The sequence below is a fragment of the Leptodactylus fuscus genome, chromosome 3 (assembly GCF_031893055.1).
Source record: "Leptodactylus fuscus isolate aLepFus1 chromosome 3, aLepFus1.hap2, whole genome shotgun sequence".
NCBI lineage: Eukaryota > Metazoa > Chordata > Amphibia > Anura > Leptodactylidae > Leptodactylus > Leptodactylus fuscus.
This window is the reverse complement of record NC_134267.1, coordinates 7,369,832-7,387,818: the sequence shown is the minus strand read 5'-3', so window position 1 is coordinate 7,387,818 and position 17,987 is coordinate 7,369,832. Positions and strand designations below refer to the sequence as shown.

Below are 17,987 nucleotides of genomic sequence, written 5' to 3'. Positions count from 1 at the left end.
TGTTGGAGTTCTCCGTGCCAGATTCTTGCTCTCTTCTTCTTAATGAGAATACGTGCATGCTCATCCAAGCATGCATTTATACGGGTGTAATAGCCGCGTTCTTAGGACAGCTATCTAATGTGTCTGCTTGCTTACGATGGAAACGGTCTCTGTATAGCTATAGATGCGTCCCTGGGGGCTGGCGGCATGTAGAATTGGTCGTGTGTGTCCTTTTTGTAGGAGACAATGGGTGCAATGTAGTGAATTCAGGCTTTGATTCTCCCGAAGTGATTTCTTGTGTGGAATGACCCAGCCGCATGGTTAATGTACCACTTTCCCTTTTCACACCTTACATAGCCCGAGGGGGGATCTTCAGGATTCTTAATAATAGCCTGTTGTAGAGACTTTTCTTTGGGCCTGCGCTTGCAGCTATTCACATTCAGATTGTTCAGGATTTGCATCACAGTCACATACTTGAGTCGGATGAAAGCGCCGGCTTTGTTACCCCTTCCTCTAATTTCCAAATGGGCACCTCTTGCCACAGGCGCGTCCTAGTAGTCCTCGCTCTGCAAAACAAAGGAGATTGTGTCCAAGGGGCGAATGACTGGTGGAGTTAACGTTTTTATTCTTCTCTAGCGCTCTGCTTCTTGTGCGGGGTTAGTGTTATCTCTAATGTCTGTTGTTCTGGTCCGTCTCCACCTGACCCACCCCATTGACCAAGCTTGCAGGTTTCGTCACAGTGTCCCCATCTAAAATCGCTGACACCGGTGCGAACTGAGCCCAAACTTACTTGTTATTAAAATGAAATAGAAAACAGAAACTTATTCCTTTAATCTTTGTCTACGTTTCAGGCAGGCGGTCCCCGGGGTCTGCTAACAAAGGAAACTGGGATTGGACGATCTCTGTGTTGTCCAACCCCTGTAATAACCTGCTTGCAAAGTTGGTCCTACATATTAGATGACTATTGCTATTGCATTGATCCACTAACCTTTATAGAAGAGATCCAAAACTTAGGCCCGGTTCACATCTGTGTTCGGGAAGTCCCCTTGGGGACCCCCCTGAACGAAAAACTAATCTGCATAATAAAAGGGGTTTCCTTAGAAAATCCGCGGACCCCATAAACTATAATGGGGTCCGTGTGGTTTCTGCATGAAAAATTCAGAGAGAAAAGCGCTGCTTGTGGATAGGGGAACACCACAGAAGACACCACCACAAACTCCCAATTTTTTAGCAATGTACTAAAGGTATACAGGTCTAGAAGGATCTGTGTGTTGGGTGGAGCAGGTATTCATTTAGGCCGGGCAATGCTTCATTGGGGGGGCTAAACAAGGTGTCCATCAAGAGAAAGATGGCTGCCTCTTTAGTGTCAAGGGAGTGTGTCTCCAGAACCCGGTCTCACAAATTGATGGCTCACCTGAATCAGACCGTGCTTTCCCCTTGTGCCTTTATTGCAGAAAGATTGCAGGTTTTGTCGATTATATTAACCATTTGGCGGACATTGCTATCTGCAATCACCTTGTTGCTCCAAGCAGCTCATTTGCACATGTGAATCGGTCTATGTACGCGATGGCTTCTGGTGACACTCCCTATAAGTGGTCGGACATTGACTTCCAGGCCAGTATCCGATAGAAGTCGCCATCTAATGCTTCAATGAGAGCTAAGGAGTAAATCCCACTAACACAATGCACAATGTTATCTAATGGCGGGGTATACGGGATGTGCAGATATTGCCGCACATTAATATGGAATAATCCGCACATATCGCTATTCTCGCTGGAATTCACTCTGACAAGTCTAACAAGATTCCTCTAAATATAGAAATGTAATACTTATTTGTCTCCATGAGATTCTTGTACGAGCCTTCCACAATTCATGTATACCTTGTGAAACCTTATCTGTGCTCCGAAAACGATATTATATCCCCTGGTATAGACCCAGAGGGTGTATGGCGACTTCTCCAGAAGTGCTTGATGGGAACAAGTAGACCTATTGGTTTATATCCTGAAGGAAGAGTGACCCATCTATGGAGGAGAACCAGATCCCCGAGGCCCGGGCACATCTGCATTCGGAAAGTCCACTTGGGGAACCCCGAATGGAAACCTATGGTGGTATGGGATTCCTGTCGGCCTTCACTTACCCCCTGGATATCCGATGCTTGCTGGATTCTTTGCTTGGACAAGGTCACTTACACAAGAAAATCATCTGTGCTGGTTAAAGGATTAGTTTGTGGCCTGGACTATGATCTATTGTTTTTCCTTCTGTTTCTTAGTAAACCCCTCACCAGATAATATGACTAAGGCCTTGTACACACTGCAGATAGCGACTATTTGTTCTGTTGTACATTCAGGAATCTTTTCCCCTACGACACAGATGAGCGCGACCAATGCCGATGTCTGTACAAAAGTTGATCTGCCATGTTGGATTTTTTTTCTTTTATCAATGAGTGCAGCCGTGGGTCATTCCTGCCGTCCACGATGGGAGCCCAGACCAGGTCACAGGTCATCACCGGTGACGGCAGAGATAGGGTGACAATAGCCAGACTGGATAGTAAGGCCCATTATAGGAGAGCTAGCAGAGAGAAAAAACCTTCAGCGTACAGAAGTGGTTTTATAAAACCCTGATCTAGGCTGAGATACCATTACTAGGAGTTAGAGGCGTAAAGCTGGAGATGGGGGGTGGGTGCACTCAGAGACCCCTGCAATCGGGATAAATGAAGCTCACATAGTACCCGCTCTTTGCAAGGTGTCTGCCGCAGTTATCAATGTCTTGTGGCCGCAGGAGGATCTTCGGCCACATGTAAGTCACCACCTCAGAGCTGAGGCCATCACTTGTCTATATAGATCTCTTTCTCTATTTGCAGATTTTCTTTTTTGGAGCCAAACTCAGGAGAGAATAAGTCCGAAGGCAGACGAATAAGCTCCTTTATATTTTCCATTCGTTTTGATGACGCTCTTGGCTTTGGCTCGAAAAAAATCCCTGCAAAATAAATATGCGTATGAGAGTAGTTGTCACTGCTAAGTACATAGCTAACCCCGTATACCTTCAATAGTCGGGTGTAATACACTGCTGGACAAGGGCCACACGATTGAGTCAGAAGACCACGGTGTAGACCAGGGGGTTCACTAACTTTCCTGGTTTGATGGTCACGTTCTCATATGGCCTCTCCAAAGTACCTCATGTCCTCAAGGCTTTGTCCTGGTAATATATGGAGGGATCCAGTGCACCAGTATCTATGCAGTGCACCATTAGCACTTGTCCGTCCCTGCTCCTCCTCCGTCACATGGACAATACTTATGTGAAGGCTTCTTTTTTTTTCCTCTTGTTGACTCCACTTTTGTGAGGACGTGCTCTCACCAAGTCATCTAGAGACTCTCAAAGCAAATAACTCGCCAGCAACCAGATGACCCCGGGAATCGCAGACAGATGTTCTTAGACGCACTGAAGACACTAGGAGTTTGTTTGCACTGAACACCAACAGCTGCAGGGACACAAGTCTATATGTCTGTGACTACGCTACTGAGGGTCACCAGCGCTAGGGTGATCCTTAAAGGGATCCTATCATTAAAAAGCAATTTTTTGTGTGACACATAAGAATAGCCTTAAGAAAGGCTATTCTTCTCCTACCTTTAGATGTCTTCTCCACACCGCTGTTCAGTACAAATCCCGGTTTTCGTCGGTATGCAAATGAGTTCTCTCACAGCACTGGGGGCGGGCCCTAGCTCTCAAACAGCACTGGGAGCGTTCCCAATGCTGCCAGAGAACTCTCCAGTCCTGCTTCCATCTTCTTCAGGAACGGCCTCTCTGCGCGTCTTCTTCCAGAGCTTGGTTCAAACGTCTAGGCCTTGGCTAGAGTCGACTGCACATGCCCAGGCCACAAGAAAATGGCCGTTTAAACAGCTTACTGTGCAAGCAGCCATTTTTCTTGTCGCCGCAGGTGTGCCCAGTCAGCTCTGCCTGAGGCTTAGAAGTTTGACCCCAGTCCCAGAAGAAGACGCATGAAGAGGCTGTTCCAGAAGAAGATGGAGGCGGTGCTGGAGATTTCTCTCGCAGCATTGAGGACACCCCCCCCAGTGCTGTTTGAGTGCTAGGGGCCGCCCCCAGTGCTGTGAGAGAACTTATCTGCATACCAAAGAAAACCCAGATTTCACCTGAACGGCGGCACGGAGAAGACATCTAAAGGTAGGAGAAGAATAGACAAAAAAGGGACAAAAAATAGCTTTTTAATGATAGGATCCCTTTAAGGATACCAGATATTCCACTTCATCTGCTTTTTAGCAAACCTTGCATGTTTTTTCTCATCTTTATTTTTGCATTAAGTCTAGACGTTACAGCTGTAAGTTCTGCTTTATGTTCCTTTAGACCCTATAGATTGCACATGGTGATAACGTCTAATAGTGTCCTCTTCTGTATAAATATTAAGTCCATACAACCAGATCTGTTTTCCCTCCTGTCAGGCTTTGATAAAGACCGGCAGCTGCACTTGTGGCCTGAAGCTTTGAGCGGGGCGCGGGGCGAGCAGAGACACTAATGCCGGAGTTGTCCTGGATACTGACATCTCTCTGCATTGTAATCAAATCTCCGCTTTTTGTCGGGTGTTTTGGGATTCAGATCTGACCTCCAATCTCAGCAGCTGCTGCGGAGAGATGGACAATGCCCTGCTGTAGTGGGAATAGACACAAAGGGGTCGCGGCGTCGCTGCACAATATGGCCATTTACTTAGTAGGATATCAAAAGGGCCTTTAGGGTTTCGTTAATAACTACAATATATCTATTTATATGGCATAATATGACATTAGGTACAATGTGACTGATACAGGATTGGGGGGGGGGGGGCTGTCCGCACTGTGGGGTGTAGGGTTATGGTTGTAGGGTTTACATGGGTGACATTAGATAACTCACAGTGGCCTATCTGGTAGAGACTTGGCTACCTGCACCCGGTTAGGCTGAACAAGTGTTCAGGTTCCTGAACAACTGCTTTTGTTCCAGCTTGCACGTACCCTTTAAGGATTATGTCTTGCAGTCTTGTGCGACCCGGACACTTGATGGACTTGAATGACCATAGGGCGGCCATTCTTCTCACCCACACTCCAGCGTCTTCCCATTGAATGGGAATGACCTGTAGGCCGACCCTCTGTTTGCAGCGGAGACTTTATGTGCATTTAAAGGGGCTCTATCACTGGGAAAAGTCATTTTTATCTAAACACATGCTTGCATAGGCTATTCCACACTTACCTTTTGTATGTAGATTGCTTCAGTGGTCTCTGAATAAGTCCGTTTTTATTCATATGCTAATGAGCCTCCAGCCAGTACAGGAAGTTCCCAGCAGCCTCCTCTCTCCCATTATCTTCTATGTGTGTGAAGCAAACAGGAAGCGAGTCGTCATCATCAGCAGCAGCAGGAGCCGTCTCCCATAGAAGGCAATAGGAGAGGTGTGCACCTTCTATCGTGCACTAGTCTAATTAGCATATGAATATAAACGGACTTATTCAGAAACCAGTGAGGCAATCTACATACAAAAGGTAGGTGTGAAATAGACTTTCTAAGGGCTTTGCAAAGGTGTGATTAGTTAAAAATGACTTTTCCTAGTGATAGAGCCCCTTTAAAGGATTCCTACCAAAGGAATGGAGTAGTATCACCAAATGGACCAAGAGGTTTGCCAGGACTTACTCCACTCCTTTGGTAGAGACATTAAATGATCATCAGTCTGTTTTGGGGTCTGACCCCCGGGACGCCAACAAATGAGTTGAACCTCTTTATAGCATTACGGATCGCTCATCAGTTTGCAAGTGTTAGGCAAACCCCTTTAAAGGGGTCATCCGGTGTCTAGTATTGATGCTTTACGTTTGACCTATAGACATTAACGGGACAGCCCTGCATTACTTACACTCACAGCTACAATATGTACAGCCAGTGTTCAGTATGGCTGTGATATGGAAACCTTACCTAGAGTCCTGCTGACTTGGTGCAGGTGATTTGTGGCAGTCCCAGGTGTCAAATCCCCCGTGAATCTGGTATTGGTGACCATCAATACTACAAAATGGATAACCCCTTTAAGCACACGGATCCCTTATCCACAGTCCACAGGGTCCTATCACTGGGGCCCAATTGGCGGATCCTCGAGCGAACTGAAACCCCTACAATGGAAAGTCTAGAGCTGTGACCTGGGAGCTAAAGATCCGCAACACTTCCACCCTTTCCTTTTTGTAGAGGGTAACGATCATTGGTTCCCAGACCCCACGCTGACCATGCAATGACTTAACCCTATAACCTATGGTCGACTTTGCTGTATACTCTCCCTCCATGTTTGATCTTTTTTATGGTATATCCTGCCGGTCTGAAGTCCCTGACATGTGTGACAAGTTGCAGAGAGTTGTCAGTCCGTGTAGTAAGAATAAGTTGTGCTGTTTGTGTTACAAGGCTTGTGGCGTCTTCACATTTACCTTCCACAATGTGTTGGCAGTGTAAGACGTCTTGTCCGCCGTCTTGTGACTCACTTGGAAGTGTGGGGGCTTGTTTCATGGTAACCACATTGCGGCTCCTCTTGTTCCTGCTTCATCTTTCAGACATAATGGAGATTGGGTTTGTGAGTCTTGGGAATTGTCCATTTCACGTGTCCCAACTGTCTGTCGGGGAGGTCGGCGCAGGGACCATATGTCTCTGGGGGGGGGGGGGGGGGGGATGCAAATGCTCCTGGAGGCGTCGGATGGCGAAAGTCTTTTTTTTGTAAGTGACTGAGGGGTGGCGATTATTTCTGTCACCGTTTCCATGGATCCCACATTTATCCCATTTACAGCAATCATTCAGAATAGCCTCAAATATACAAAGAGCGACAAAGTGACAAAGCCCAAGCAGATCCGCGACGTGTGCGTGACGTCAAAGCAGAACTCTCGTCTAGTCCTCTACCTGGATGTTGTATAGGGAATTTCTACCCAGACTAGTAGATGAAGTCATGGCAAGGTCTGGGTGGATCTTCATTATATTGATATTACTTTATTGCTATTTTCTATGTAGTTTGCTGAATGTTCACCGTCATTGGAATTCAGTCACAGTAGCAGTTTTTGCAAAAGCTGCAACAAAAACCGCAATGCTCCCCCCCCCCCCCATTGATTTCAATGTTTTTTTTCAAGGTGGAATCCACTTTGTAGGTAGGTCATGTCTCTGAGGTGTGCAGGTTCTATGCACACCTATGTGTGTAGATTTAGAGTTGGTAACAAAAATAAGATGTCCCCTAAAATTTTGCAAATTCTATGGTTCTAGCATTAAAGGGATCCCATCATTAAAACTCATTTTTTCTGCCTACCACATAGGAATAGCCTTAAAGGGGTATTCCCATGTCGCATACTCACCAGTCTTCACTGCTGTAAAATCTTCTTTCTTCCTGGTTTCTTGCATCATTTGGTGGGTGGGGTTTCACATGCAACCTGCCGTTTGCTCCGTCCCCAAATTAACATGTAGCTCCGCCCACCCATATTGGACTATGAAGTACAGGCAGCAGCAACTCCATTCTGTGTTACATACAGAGACTGCCTGTCTCTGCCATAATGAACACAACTGAATTAGCTAGCCTGATAACTGGGAGAACAGAAGAAATGAAAGCAGCTCCTCTCCCCTATCTGAGAGCAGGAAGCTAGGTCACATGTGTGGTGTAGACACAGGAATAGCTAGAAACACAGGCTCGCTCCCTGCACTCAGCCCCTCCCCCTCCCCCCTGAGAGCAGCAGATACATCACTTGACTCATGAGCAGATAAGTCAGGGCTGTGTCAACAATGAAGTGAATAAAGTAAGATAGTGGTCAAACAAAGCAGTTTTGCTGAAGCAGTGTATTTAGGAAAAGTCTTACATTCACATTAACAAGCAGTATAGATAGGATCCTTGTGACGGGACAACCCCTTTAAGAAAGGCTATTCCTCTCCTACCTTTAGATGTCTTCTCCTTCGCCACCATTCGTTATGTAATCCGGTTTTCATTGGTATGCAAAGGAGTTCTCTCGCAGCACTGGGGGCGTCCCCAATGCTGCGAGAGAATTCTCCAGCGCCGCTTCCATCTTATTCAGAAACGGGTCTTCCTCCGGCGGTGGCTTCTAACTTCTAGGCCTCGGTTAGCCAACTGTGCATGCCTGCCGGCCACAAGAAAATGGCCACTTACAGTACTGCACAGTTGGCTTTGCCCAAGGCCTAGAAGTTTGACTGCCCGCGCCGGAAGAAGATGCGTGACGACCCCGTTCCAGAAGAAGATGGAAGCGTCGCTGGAGAGTTCTCTTGCAGCATTGGGGACGCCCCCAGTGCTGCGAGAGAACTCATTTGCATACTGCCGAAAACCGGATTATATACCGAACGGTGGCCCAGAGAAGACATCTAAAGGTTGGAGAAGAATAGAGTTTCTTAAGGCTATTCCTACGTGGTAGGCAGAAAAAAAGAGTTTTAATGATGGATCCCTTTAACTTTACGAACATGGAAAATTGTGTAGACCGGAAGTGTAGTATAATGGTGATCATCATACGACTGACTTTCCATTTATATACGACCTTTTACTAACAATCTTTGCAAAAAAAAAATGTCAGTACCCGAAGTACCCATGAGTAGATTCTCCATCTGTGATCACAAATTGCTAAGCAAGCCGTACATACGCCTGTACTGTATGGCCGGGCTGAGGGTGCGTGTGTCAGCTGAGATGGCCGTCATCGTAATGAGACTTCTGTGTATGGCCGCTTTATATATTCATATTATTTTATTGTCCTCTACAGAGAGAGAAGGTTTCATGGGTCCGGTGACGGGAATGACTCCAGACAAAAACGTAGAAACCCCCGGAGCGGAGAAAGTCGCAGGATTAAGTCAGCTTGACACTATGGGCAGTCTACCAGAAGAGGTTGGCGCCGACAGACCAAAGGCCTCCGCCTTGGACTCCGCTCCTGCAGACGAAGAACTGACAAACTTGAACTGGCTTCACGAGAGCACAAACTTACTGAACAACTTCAGCCTCGGCAGCAGCGAGGGGATGGCGGCAAATAACCCCCTGTATGACATTGAAGGGGACAGTTCCCCAACCGGTTGTCGAAACCCTGAAAAGTCCTCCGGCTCCTCAAAACCTCCATACTCGTTCAGCCTCTTAATTTATATGGCGATTGAGCACTCCCCCAACAAATGTCTGCCGGTGAAAGAAATCTACAGCTGGATCCTCGACAGGTTCCCGTATTTTGCTACTGCCCCTACTGGCTGGAAGAATTCGGTCAGACACAACCTGTCGTTAAACAAATGCTTTCGGAAGGTTGAACGCAGCCACGGCAAAGTGAGTAGAGAATGTCCATGTTTAATTCACGCTACAAATACCGTATGGGGAAAAGTGCGGTGCCCCCTATTGGTCATTCACATAGCAGCCATTCTGATTGGTTCAAGTACACTTAGTGATCTATCCTGGAGCCAATGGCATGGAGGAAAAATAATTGCAATAATCTGTGTCAAACTACAACTCCCAGCATGCTCCATTCACTCACATGGGAGTTTCAAGAAGAGCAGGGCGAGTATGCATGCTGGGAGTTGTAGTTTTATAACAGCTGGAGTGTTGAAGGTTGCCGACCCTGCTCTATAATATCCCCCAAAAATTCACCTGGTAGATTATATGTCTGCCTGCAGTTTTACAAAAGTAGTTTAGTGATATTACCTTATGGAAACCCCTTAAATCTCCACTTGGAGGGAAATTTTCACTCCCTTGCGGGAACCCCTTGGGATTTCCAGTTGACCAATGGCCGGGGAATACCTTCTCTAGTTTCTGTTCTGATCAGGATTTCTTGGATGTTTTTCGTTCACTTGTCAGGTATCTTTGAGAAGGTGCAAAAGCCCCGACGTGGAGCCGTTTCTTAGCGGGGCAGAAGACTACATAAATGTCCTTCACCCCCCCAGCAATATTCGCGTCCGTCCATGTAGCCATGGCTGTGGTGTGATCTGTAGGGTGGCCATATACCGTATTTTTCGGACTATAAGGCGCACATAAAATACTTCGATTTCCTCAGAAATCGAAAGTGCGCCTTATAGTTCGGTGCGCCTTATATAAGGCTTGAAGCGGCGGCCGCCGGCAAAGTCTCCATGCCGCTTCCATACACTGCAATGGGAGCGCGCTATTCAAATAGTATTCGTTCATCTCTAACTATTTGAATAGCGCGCTCTCATTGTAATGTATGGAAGCGGCAGGCAGACTTTGCCGGCCGCCGCTGCTTAAAAGGATTCTGCTAGAGATGAGCGAGTACTGTTCGGATCAGCTGATCCGAACAGTACTCGCTCAACTCTAGATTCTACCATTAAAAGAACTTCTTCCCCCTGACCACGTCGGAATAGCCTTAAAAAGGCTATTCGTCTCTTACCTCTTCCATAGCCAGCGCCGCCTTCTCCCTGAGCTGTGTTCGCGCCTTCCGTGTCCCCTTCTGTGTTGTCTTCTTTGGGCCTCATGGATGACGCATGCGCAGTCGGCTCTGGCTGCGAGAGCCTGTTAGAGCCGACTGCGCATGCGTCATCCATGAGGCCCAAAGAAGACCGAGACGGAGCTGCGGAAGAAGGCGGCGCTGGCTATGGTAAAAAGGTAGGAGACAAATAGCCTTTTAAGGCTATTCCGACGTGATCAAGAAGGAAGAAGTTCTTTTAATGGTAGAATCCCTTTAACTCCTCGCGTGCCAAGCGCTTCCATTCATTTCAATGGAAGCGTGCCATTGAAATGAATAGAAGCGGGGGGTTAAGTGGCCGCCGGCAAAGTCTGCCGGCTGCCGCTTTCAATCACATATAAGATGCACCGGACAGCGCTGCGCCTTATAGTTCGGTGCGCCTTATATATGGACCTAGGCAGGACTATAAGGCGCTCATGGGTAATGCGCCTTATAGTCCGGTGCGCCTTATAGTCCGCAAAATACGGTAATACCATAACCTGGCTAATATAGTGGCGGGAAAGGAAAACCTCTTGGGGTGTTCAGTATAGCTCCAACCTCTGAGCGGTCGACTTGCAGAGTACAGACGGTCATAAGTACATCGTTATAGCGTTACAGGAGGGTTGTCCAAAGATTCGTAGGTTAGATAAGACCTTCCTGGGGGGGGGGGGGGGGCCTTAATGTGGATACCCCACTGATCCTGAGAACTGAAGTCCTTTGTCCCCTACTTGAAGGACGCGCCGATGTTGAGGTAGTTGAACCCACTGTCTCCGTAGACTTTCAGTGGATCAAATGCACGACCACTGCACCCCTGCAGACATAGGGGGTTGCCTTGTTTTTCTCTCCAGCGCACGTTGGCTTTTTTTGGATAATGCAGCTAAAATGAATGTGATTTTGGGGAAAAGGTATTTTTGATGAGAACGTCCCAGATATGAGCGTCATCGAAAACCAGTGTGGGGGTGGGGGGGGATATAAATCAGTTGCGGCTATAGGTGCGTCTATATTTGGAAGTGTTTCCCACCAGCCGCACGTTTGCAGGTCTCGCTGTGGTCTCCGATAACCGTCTGGTTCGGGTTGTCATGGCAGCACTTCCTTCTCCCGGCTCTATTCTTCAGCGCTCGGTAATGTGAGACCGGAGTCTGTTCCTCCAATACTAAAGCCGAGCGCTCCTTTATCAAAGCCGAGAGAACGCCGGGCAATCTGTGATCTCTCACATGCCCAAAACGTGTATTCTATGGCATGGGGGCGCCTTGGAGGATGAGGCCGGCCCCTAATGCCATAGTCTGACAGTCGCTCCCAATAATTCGCGGCCAGACTGCAGGACATGTAATGGATTTTTAATGGGGGGTTTCTGTCCCCAATCTCATTTTTACGTACTGGTGACCTATGCACTTGATAAGTCATCAGTATGTGATGTGTCAGGACCTGACACCCAGGCCCTGCGCAGATCAGCTGTTGCAGCAATCCTCAGTAGTGGACAGGGTACAGCAGTGTAAGGAATAGCAGGGCTGCTGCAGTTGTCCAGAAGCATCAGTTTGTCTTTACGGACAGGGGTGAACCTGCCTTTTTTTTTTGCCGCCCGAGGTGGACGACAGAAAGCTGCTTCCCCCCCCCCCCCCAGGAGGAGGGGGCGGAGCAGAGGGGGCGTGACGGAGTGAAGGGGGTGTGGCTCAGTGGCGTTAGCAGGCAGGGAGAGGACCTGCTCTCTGCCTGAGCGTGAGGGGAGGCTGCTGGAGCAGCACTGCATCCACAGGGCCTCCCCAATCCACCGCTCGGTGCTAAGCCAGTCCAGAACAGCTTGTCCTGGACTGGCTTAGGTAAGCAAAAATGCTGCCCTCCCCGGGGCCTTGGCATAGCGCCGCCTGAAGCGGTCGCTTCAGGTCACCTCATGGGAAGTGCGGCGCTGTTTACGGTCCCTGTCAGGACTTGTTACTCCTAAGACTTTGAACTTTAGTGCATATGAGACAGTTGGTGCACTGGGGGCGGGGTTTCAGCTTACTGTTACTCAAGTAGGAGGAGTGATGTCATAGCATTCGAGGATCTACTCTGAGTGCATGTAGGAGATGGTAGGGGTCAGAGTGGCAAGAGCAACGCTGAAGGCTGCCCCCAGTGCACCCGCTGACACATTTGAGGCAATGACCTGATTGACTTAGGCATCTGATAATTGACGTGACTATTACCTTTCTGTCTGTATGACTTTCTACTGCTTTCAGAACATAAATTAAAGCAGCGCCCCCTTCTGGTCATCCTCCCAGGCCCCTTCACCTTGTATTAGTTCTGGTACTCTGTGGCTGCTGCATACAGCTGATCGGCGGGGTCCGACTCCTGACACCTCACCAATCTGCTCTTCATGACCTATACTAAGTCTAGAAAGGAGTTTTCCACCAAACCAAGGGGATAACAAGGTCACACCTCTCAGACCCACAGGAGAACGGGGAACTGGTGCCAGTCCATACCAAGTAGGTGCAGCCCCTAGACCCGCACCCATGGCTAAGGCACAATGCCCATAGCCCAGCGGCAGCACCATGAAATCTATTTGCCTTATTGATTCAGTCACCAAGTTGAAGACATCTGTTCCGCTGACGGATTCCTTATACATTTACATTCCTGACATATAACGCTCATGTCCTCAGTACGCAGTGACCCCGTCTCCCTCAGCCCTAGGTCTGCTGTAATCCCCGCACTGCGTAACCTCCACTTTTCTTCCCTTCTCAAATATTTGCTGTCTAAGAAGCCGAATTGTGTAAGAGCTGAGAGCGATCTGCTAAGACGCCTTGCCAAACATCTTGAGTTTTAGTGTCTCGGTGGAAAGTGTCTGTCCTTCTAACCTTGTACTGAGCCGTCTTGTGCAATTTCTTCATGCACTTATTATGTGTTTTTGTTTTTTTTAGGTAAATGGAAAAGGCTCTCTATGGTGCGTGGATCCGGAGTACAAACCTAATCTTGTGCAGGCGCTGAAGAAGCAGCCATTCTCTGCCGCACTTGCATTGTACACCCCTCCCGCCTCTCCTACCAGGTACGGGGCCTTGGATACTTGGCAGAAGTGAAATGCTCCATTTGGGTTGTATTTGCAACGTTTATGGCTTGTCACCTAATTTTGTGACGCACAAACCATGATAAATCCGCCCATGTGTATAGTGTGTGGCATAGAGTAATAATCATACCGTCCACGTAAGGCCGATCTCTGCAGTAATATCCAGTAATACATATGGCCGCTCTTCTACTACTTTGTTTTTACTGATTTTTCTTTCAGTGCGTCTCCTCTTTGTCTCACATCTGCACTGAAACAGACTCAAGGACACGCTGCGAAAGGTTTGTCAACTGGATTTTATTTTCCCCCTGAATTATTGCTTGAAATGAAAACCATATTTTCTGATACGTATGTCTAATAGATAATATTTCGGACCTGTTAGTGCCATAGACATCAGCCTGTACGGATGTGGCCTCAGTCCACTGACACAACCCTCTTGACCAGTTAGCTAAGGCTAAGTTCACATCTGCATCGGGTGTTGGTCCGGCGCAGATCAGTCATAAATCTCTGGATGCAAAAATGCGGCAAGCTAAACTTTTTTTGTTTGGCAATTTTAATTTAAAGGGATTCTATCATTAAAAAGCAATTTTTTTTTTTTTTTTTTTTGGGCTATTCTTCTCCTACCTTTAGATTTCCTTTCTGCGCCGCCGTTCCGTAGAAATCCCGGTTTTCGTCAGTATGAAAATGAGTTCTCTCGCAGCACTGGGAGCGGTCCTCAGTGCTCAAACAGCACTGGGAGCGGTCCTCAGTGATCAAACAGCACTGGGGGCGTCCCCAATGCTGCGAGAGAACTGTCCAGCGCAGCTTCTTCTGGAACGGGGTCTTCACGCGTCTTCTGGCACTGGGGGTCAAACTTCAAGTAACACAGTAAGTAAGCAGCCATTTTCTTGTGGGCATTCGCAGTCGGCTCTGCCTGAGGCCTAGAAGTTTGACCCCCCCCCCCCCAGTGCCAGAAGAAGACTTGTGAAGACCCCGTTCCAGAAGAGGCTGCGCTGGACAGTTCTCTCGCAGCATTGGGGACCGCCCCCAGTGCTGCGAGAGAACTCATTTGCGTACAGACAAAAAACAAGATTTCTATCGAATGGCGGCGCAGAGAAGACATCTAAAGGTAGGAGAAGAATAGACTTTCTTAAGGCTATTCCTGTGTGATCAAAGAAAAAAAAATGCTATTTGAATGATAGAATCCCTTTAAGAAAACAAACTGGTATCTGACAGACTCCATTGCAGTCAGTAGGGCCCTCTGACTCTGTTCATGTCCACTATGATATTTGTTTCTGGTCATCTGACGGAACAAAAGAAGCGACTGACCGGTGCAGATGTGACCATAGCCTAAGTGAGCTCTTACAGCCTTGTCCCTGACGGATTAGATCTGCCATGTGTGGCCTTTCAGTATTACTGGCTGCGTGGGATGTCACATACGCTAGTACTGTAATTCTGTGTTTATCTGGGGATTTTGCACTTGTGTTCATTTTACGGGGTCCATCTTGGTGGCAGAATATCTTCAATCCTAAGAGGTTGTGGTGTTTTTTTTTTTTTTTTTTTTTTTTTTTTTTTCCTTGGCTCCTAATTTTGTGCAGCCTAGAACCAGGCGCTAATGAATGTGTTTGATATATTCACATTACTGATCTTGGAGGATGGCCCTTCTGACCTCGAGAACTTTTCTTCATGTCTTGCAGATTCGGATATTGATGCTGCCACTGCAATGATGCTCTTAAACACCTCGATCAAGCACGAAGCTTCGGATTGTAAGAATTTTTTATTTTTTTTTTTCCCTCCACCATTTCTGATTTCAAATTTTAGATTTTGCCCCCTGCATTGCTTTTGTGCGTCTTGTAATTTCTGTTAGGGCGTCTTTACATCTGTGTTCTTGTCTCCGTTCTTATGGCCGCCCACTGATCTCCTAAACCAAAAAGGAACATGGGCATTTAAAATTAAGGGAGCCCATTGGTTATAATGGAGTCCGTCAGGAGTCCTTATTCTTCTACTGCAATCTCCAGAAGTCTTGTTTGCAGGACTTTGTCACCCAGGATTTTTGCCTGACTGCGCCATAGCCTGGCCGTGCGGTTATTACGTTGCTCATGGCTGCGTAGCTTCATGTCCAGCGTTGGAGAGTCCTAACATTCAATTATTATCACTAGAGAAAGCTGCAGACGACTATAACAAAGAGCACGAGATGATCTATAGGAGTGCTGCGAGCTGTGGCTTATTGTTTTAGATGGATCGTACCAAGTTTTTAAGCTTGTCATCTATGCACCGTATAGGTCGGGGATCAGCAACTATTGGCCCTCCAGCTGCTGTCAAACTACAACTCCCAGCATGCTCCATTCACTTCCATGGGAATTTAAAGAAGAGCAGAGCAAGTATGCATGCTGGGAGTTGTAGCTTTACAACAGCTGGAGAGCCGAAGGTTGCCGACCCCTGGTATTGGTGGTAGGCCTGTGAGCTGGCACTCCATTTATCTCTGTGGAACAGTAAAACAGAAGCCGTGCACAGCACCCTGAGTTTAAAGGGATCCTATCATTGGATACCCTTTTTTTTTTTCTCAATCACACGTAGGAATAGCCTTAAGAAAGGTTATTCTTCTCCTACCTTTAGATGTCTTCTCCGCCGCCGTTCGGTAGAAATCCCGGTTTTCTTCGGTATGCAAATGAGTTCTCTCGCAGCACTGGGGGCGGGCCCCAGCGCTCAAACAGCACTTGGGGTGTCCCCAATGCTGCGAGAGAACTCTCCAGCGACGCCTCCATCTTCTTCTGGAACGTCCTCTCCCTGTGTCTTCTTCCATCTTGGGTTTCAAACTTCTAGGCCTCAGGCAAAGCCAACTGTGCATGCCGGGCCACAAGAAAATGGCTTCTTACACAGTAAGCTGGTGTAAGCAGCCATTTTCTTGAGGTCGCTTACACAGTAAACTGGTGTAAGCGGCCCTTTTCTTGTGGCCCCGGGCATGCCTGAGGCCTAGAAGATTGAAACCCAGGACAGAAGAAGACACAGGGAGAGGCTGATCCAGAAGAAGGTAGAGGCGTTGCTGGAGATTTCTCTCGTAGCATTGGGGATGCCCCCAGTGCTGTTTGAGCGCTGGGGCCCGCCCCCAGTGCTGCGAGAGAACTCATCTGCATACCGAAGAAAACCCGGATTTCTACTGAACGGCAGTGCTGAGAAGACATCTAAAGGTAGGAGAAGAATCGCCTTTCTTAAGGCTAGTCCTACGTGTTAGTCAGAATAAAAGGGTATCCAATGATGGGATCCCTTTAATGGCCACAGGCACGCTTGATAGCTGGTCCATTCAAATGGGTGTGGATGGGACCCTCTTGTCTTAACCAGTGGGAGTCCCGGCAGATAGAGCGCCTCTGGTCGGACACTTATCACCTAGCCTGTGTATATAGGTAATAAGATCATATTCTGACCATTGCCCTTATTCTTCTCCAGACCAGAAACCTCAGCCCCTGAAGGCGGTGTTACCTAAGAAACGCAACTACACCAGCGCATTCAAGCATTGCAACTCTCTAACCCTTCAAGAAAACGATTCTGCCGTCATCAACATCGATCCCAAGGAGGATCACAACTACAGCGCCAGCGGCACCGACTCTCAGCGATGCGAATCCCGTTCCAGCGTGTCTTCCTTGTCGTCGGTGGACGAGGTCTACGAGTTTATCCCAAAGAACAGTCGGGCGGGGAGCGACGGCAGCGAAGGCTTTCACAGCGAGGACGAGACCGATATTGACTATGAAGAAGACGCACTAGGCGACAGCGGTTACGCTTCCCAACCCTGCGTGAACGCCTCAGACAAAGATTTGCAAGGCAAGAAGCTGCGGAAAGAAGCATGCCAAGATATCGACGACGAGCTGAAGGAGGCGGCCGGCTCTCTGCTCCATCTGGCTGGGATTCGCACTTGTCTGGATTCCCTTTTAAAAACTGCAAAAGCCCAGTCGCAAAAGCATAGAAAATAATCGCGATCCTGCCCGGCTTTCGCTTTATTTGGATATATCTAATTTTTTTTTTATTTTTTATTTTATTTTAATTTTTATTAAATTTTTTTTTTTTTTCTCCTGCCTTCATCCACTCAAACCGTGGCAATATTCTTCAGCTTTTATTTGTTCTTTAGGAGATCAAAGCCATAAAAGACGTGGGCTTATTATTATATTATTATTATTTCCCCCCCACTTGAATATTTTTTTCATTTTTTTCCTCAAGATTACTGCCTTAGATGATTTAATATTTTTTTTTTCCATATTATTCCAGAAACGCATGACGTGTAAACCTGCGGAAAAAAATAAGCTATTTAATTTTTTTTTTTAATTATTATTTCAAACGTAACTGCAGAGGAATCCTCATAGACCTCACCGAAAAAAAAAAAAAGGCTGCTGGCGCAACAATGACTGCTGTACGTGCAACGAAGTGATAAAATAATTCAGTATTAGCGATTTACTTTTGCCAACTATTTATACGTAGAGTCGGTTAGAAAAAGTGCGCAACGCACAAAGCAAAAGTTCCCCACCCTTTACCTCACCGACCCAATGGCAACGTTCTCTAGACCACAACCCTCCTCCCGTATACGCTGGTCTCCGTGCGGA

General features: G+C 47.3%; 1 protein-coding gene across 2 annotated transcripts in view; it reads left to right on the top strand.

Moving 5' to 3' along the window:
- FOXN2 (forkhead box N2) overlaps positions 1-17,552 on the top strand; it is a 30,989-nt gene extending 13,437 nt beyond the window's left edge. Inside the window, exons 2-6 of one of the 2 annotated variants that reach the window (XM_075267004.1) lie at positions 8,724-9,265; positions 13,280-13,404; positions 13,642-13,700; positions 15,096-15,164; positions 16,843-17,552. In XM_075267004.1, the coding sequence (XP_075123105.1) occupies positions 8,738-9,265; positions 13,280-13,404; positions 13,642-13,700; positions 15,096-15,164; positions 16,843-17,363 (1,302 nt within the window). In that variant the 5' untranslated portion in view covers positions 8,724-8,737 and the 3' untranslated portion in view covers positions 17,364-17,552. The remainder of the gene's footprint in view (positions 1-8,723; positions 9,266-13,279; positions 13,405-13,641; positions 13,701-15,095; positions 15,165-16,842) is intronic. The other variant, XM_075267005.1, reaches the window with a different exon arrangement.
- The last annotated feature ends 435 nt before the right edge of the window (positions 17,553-17,987 follow it).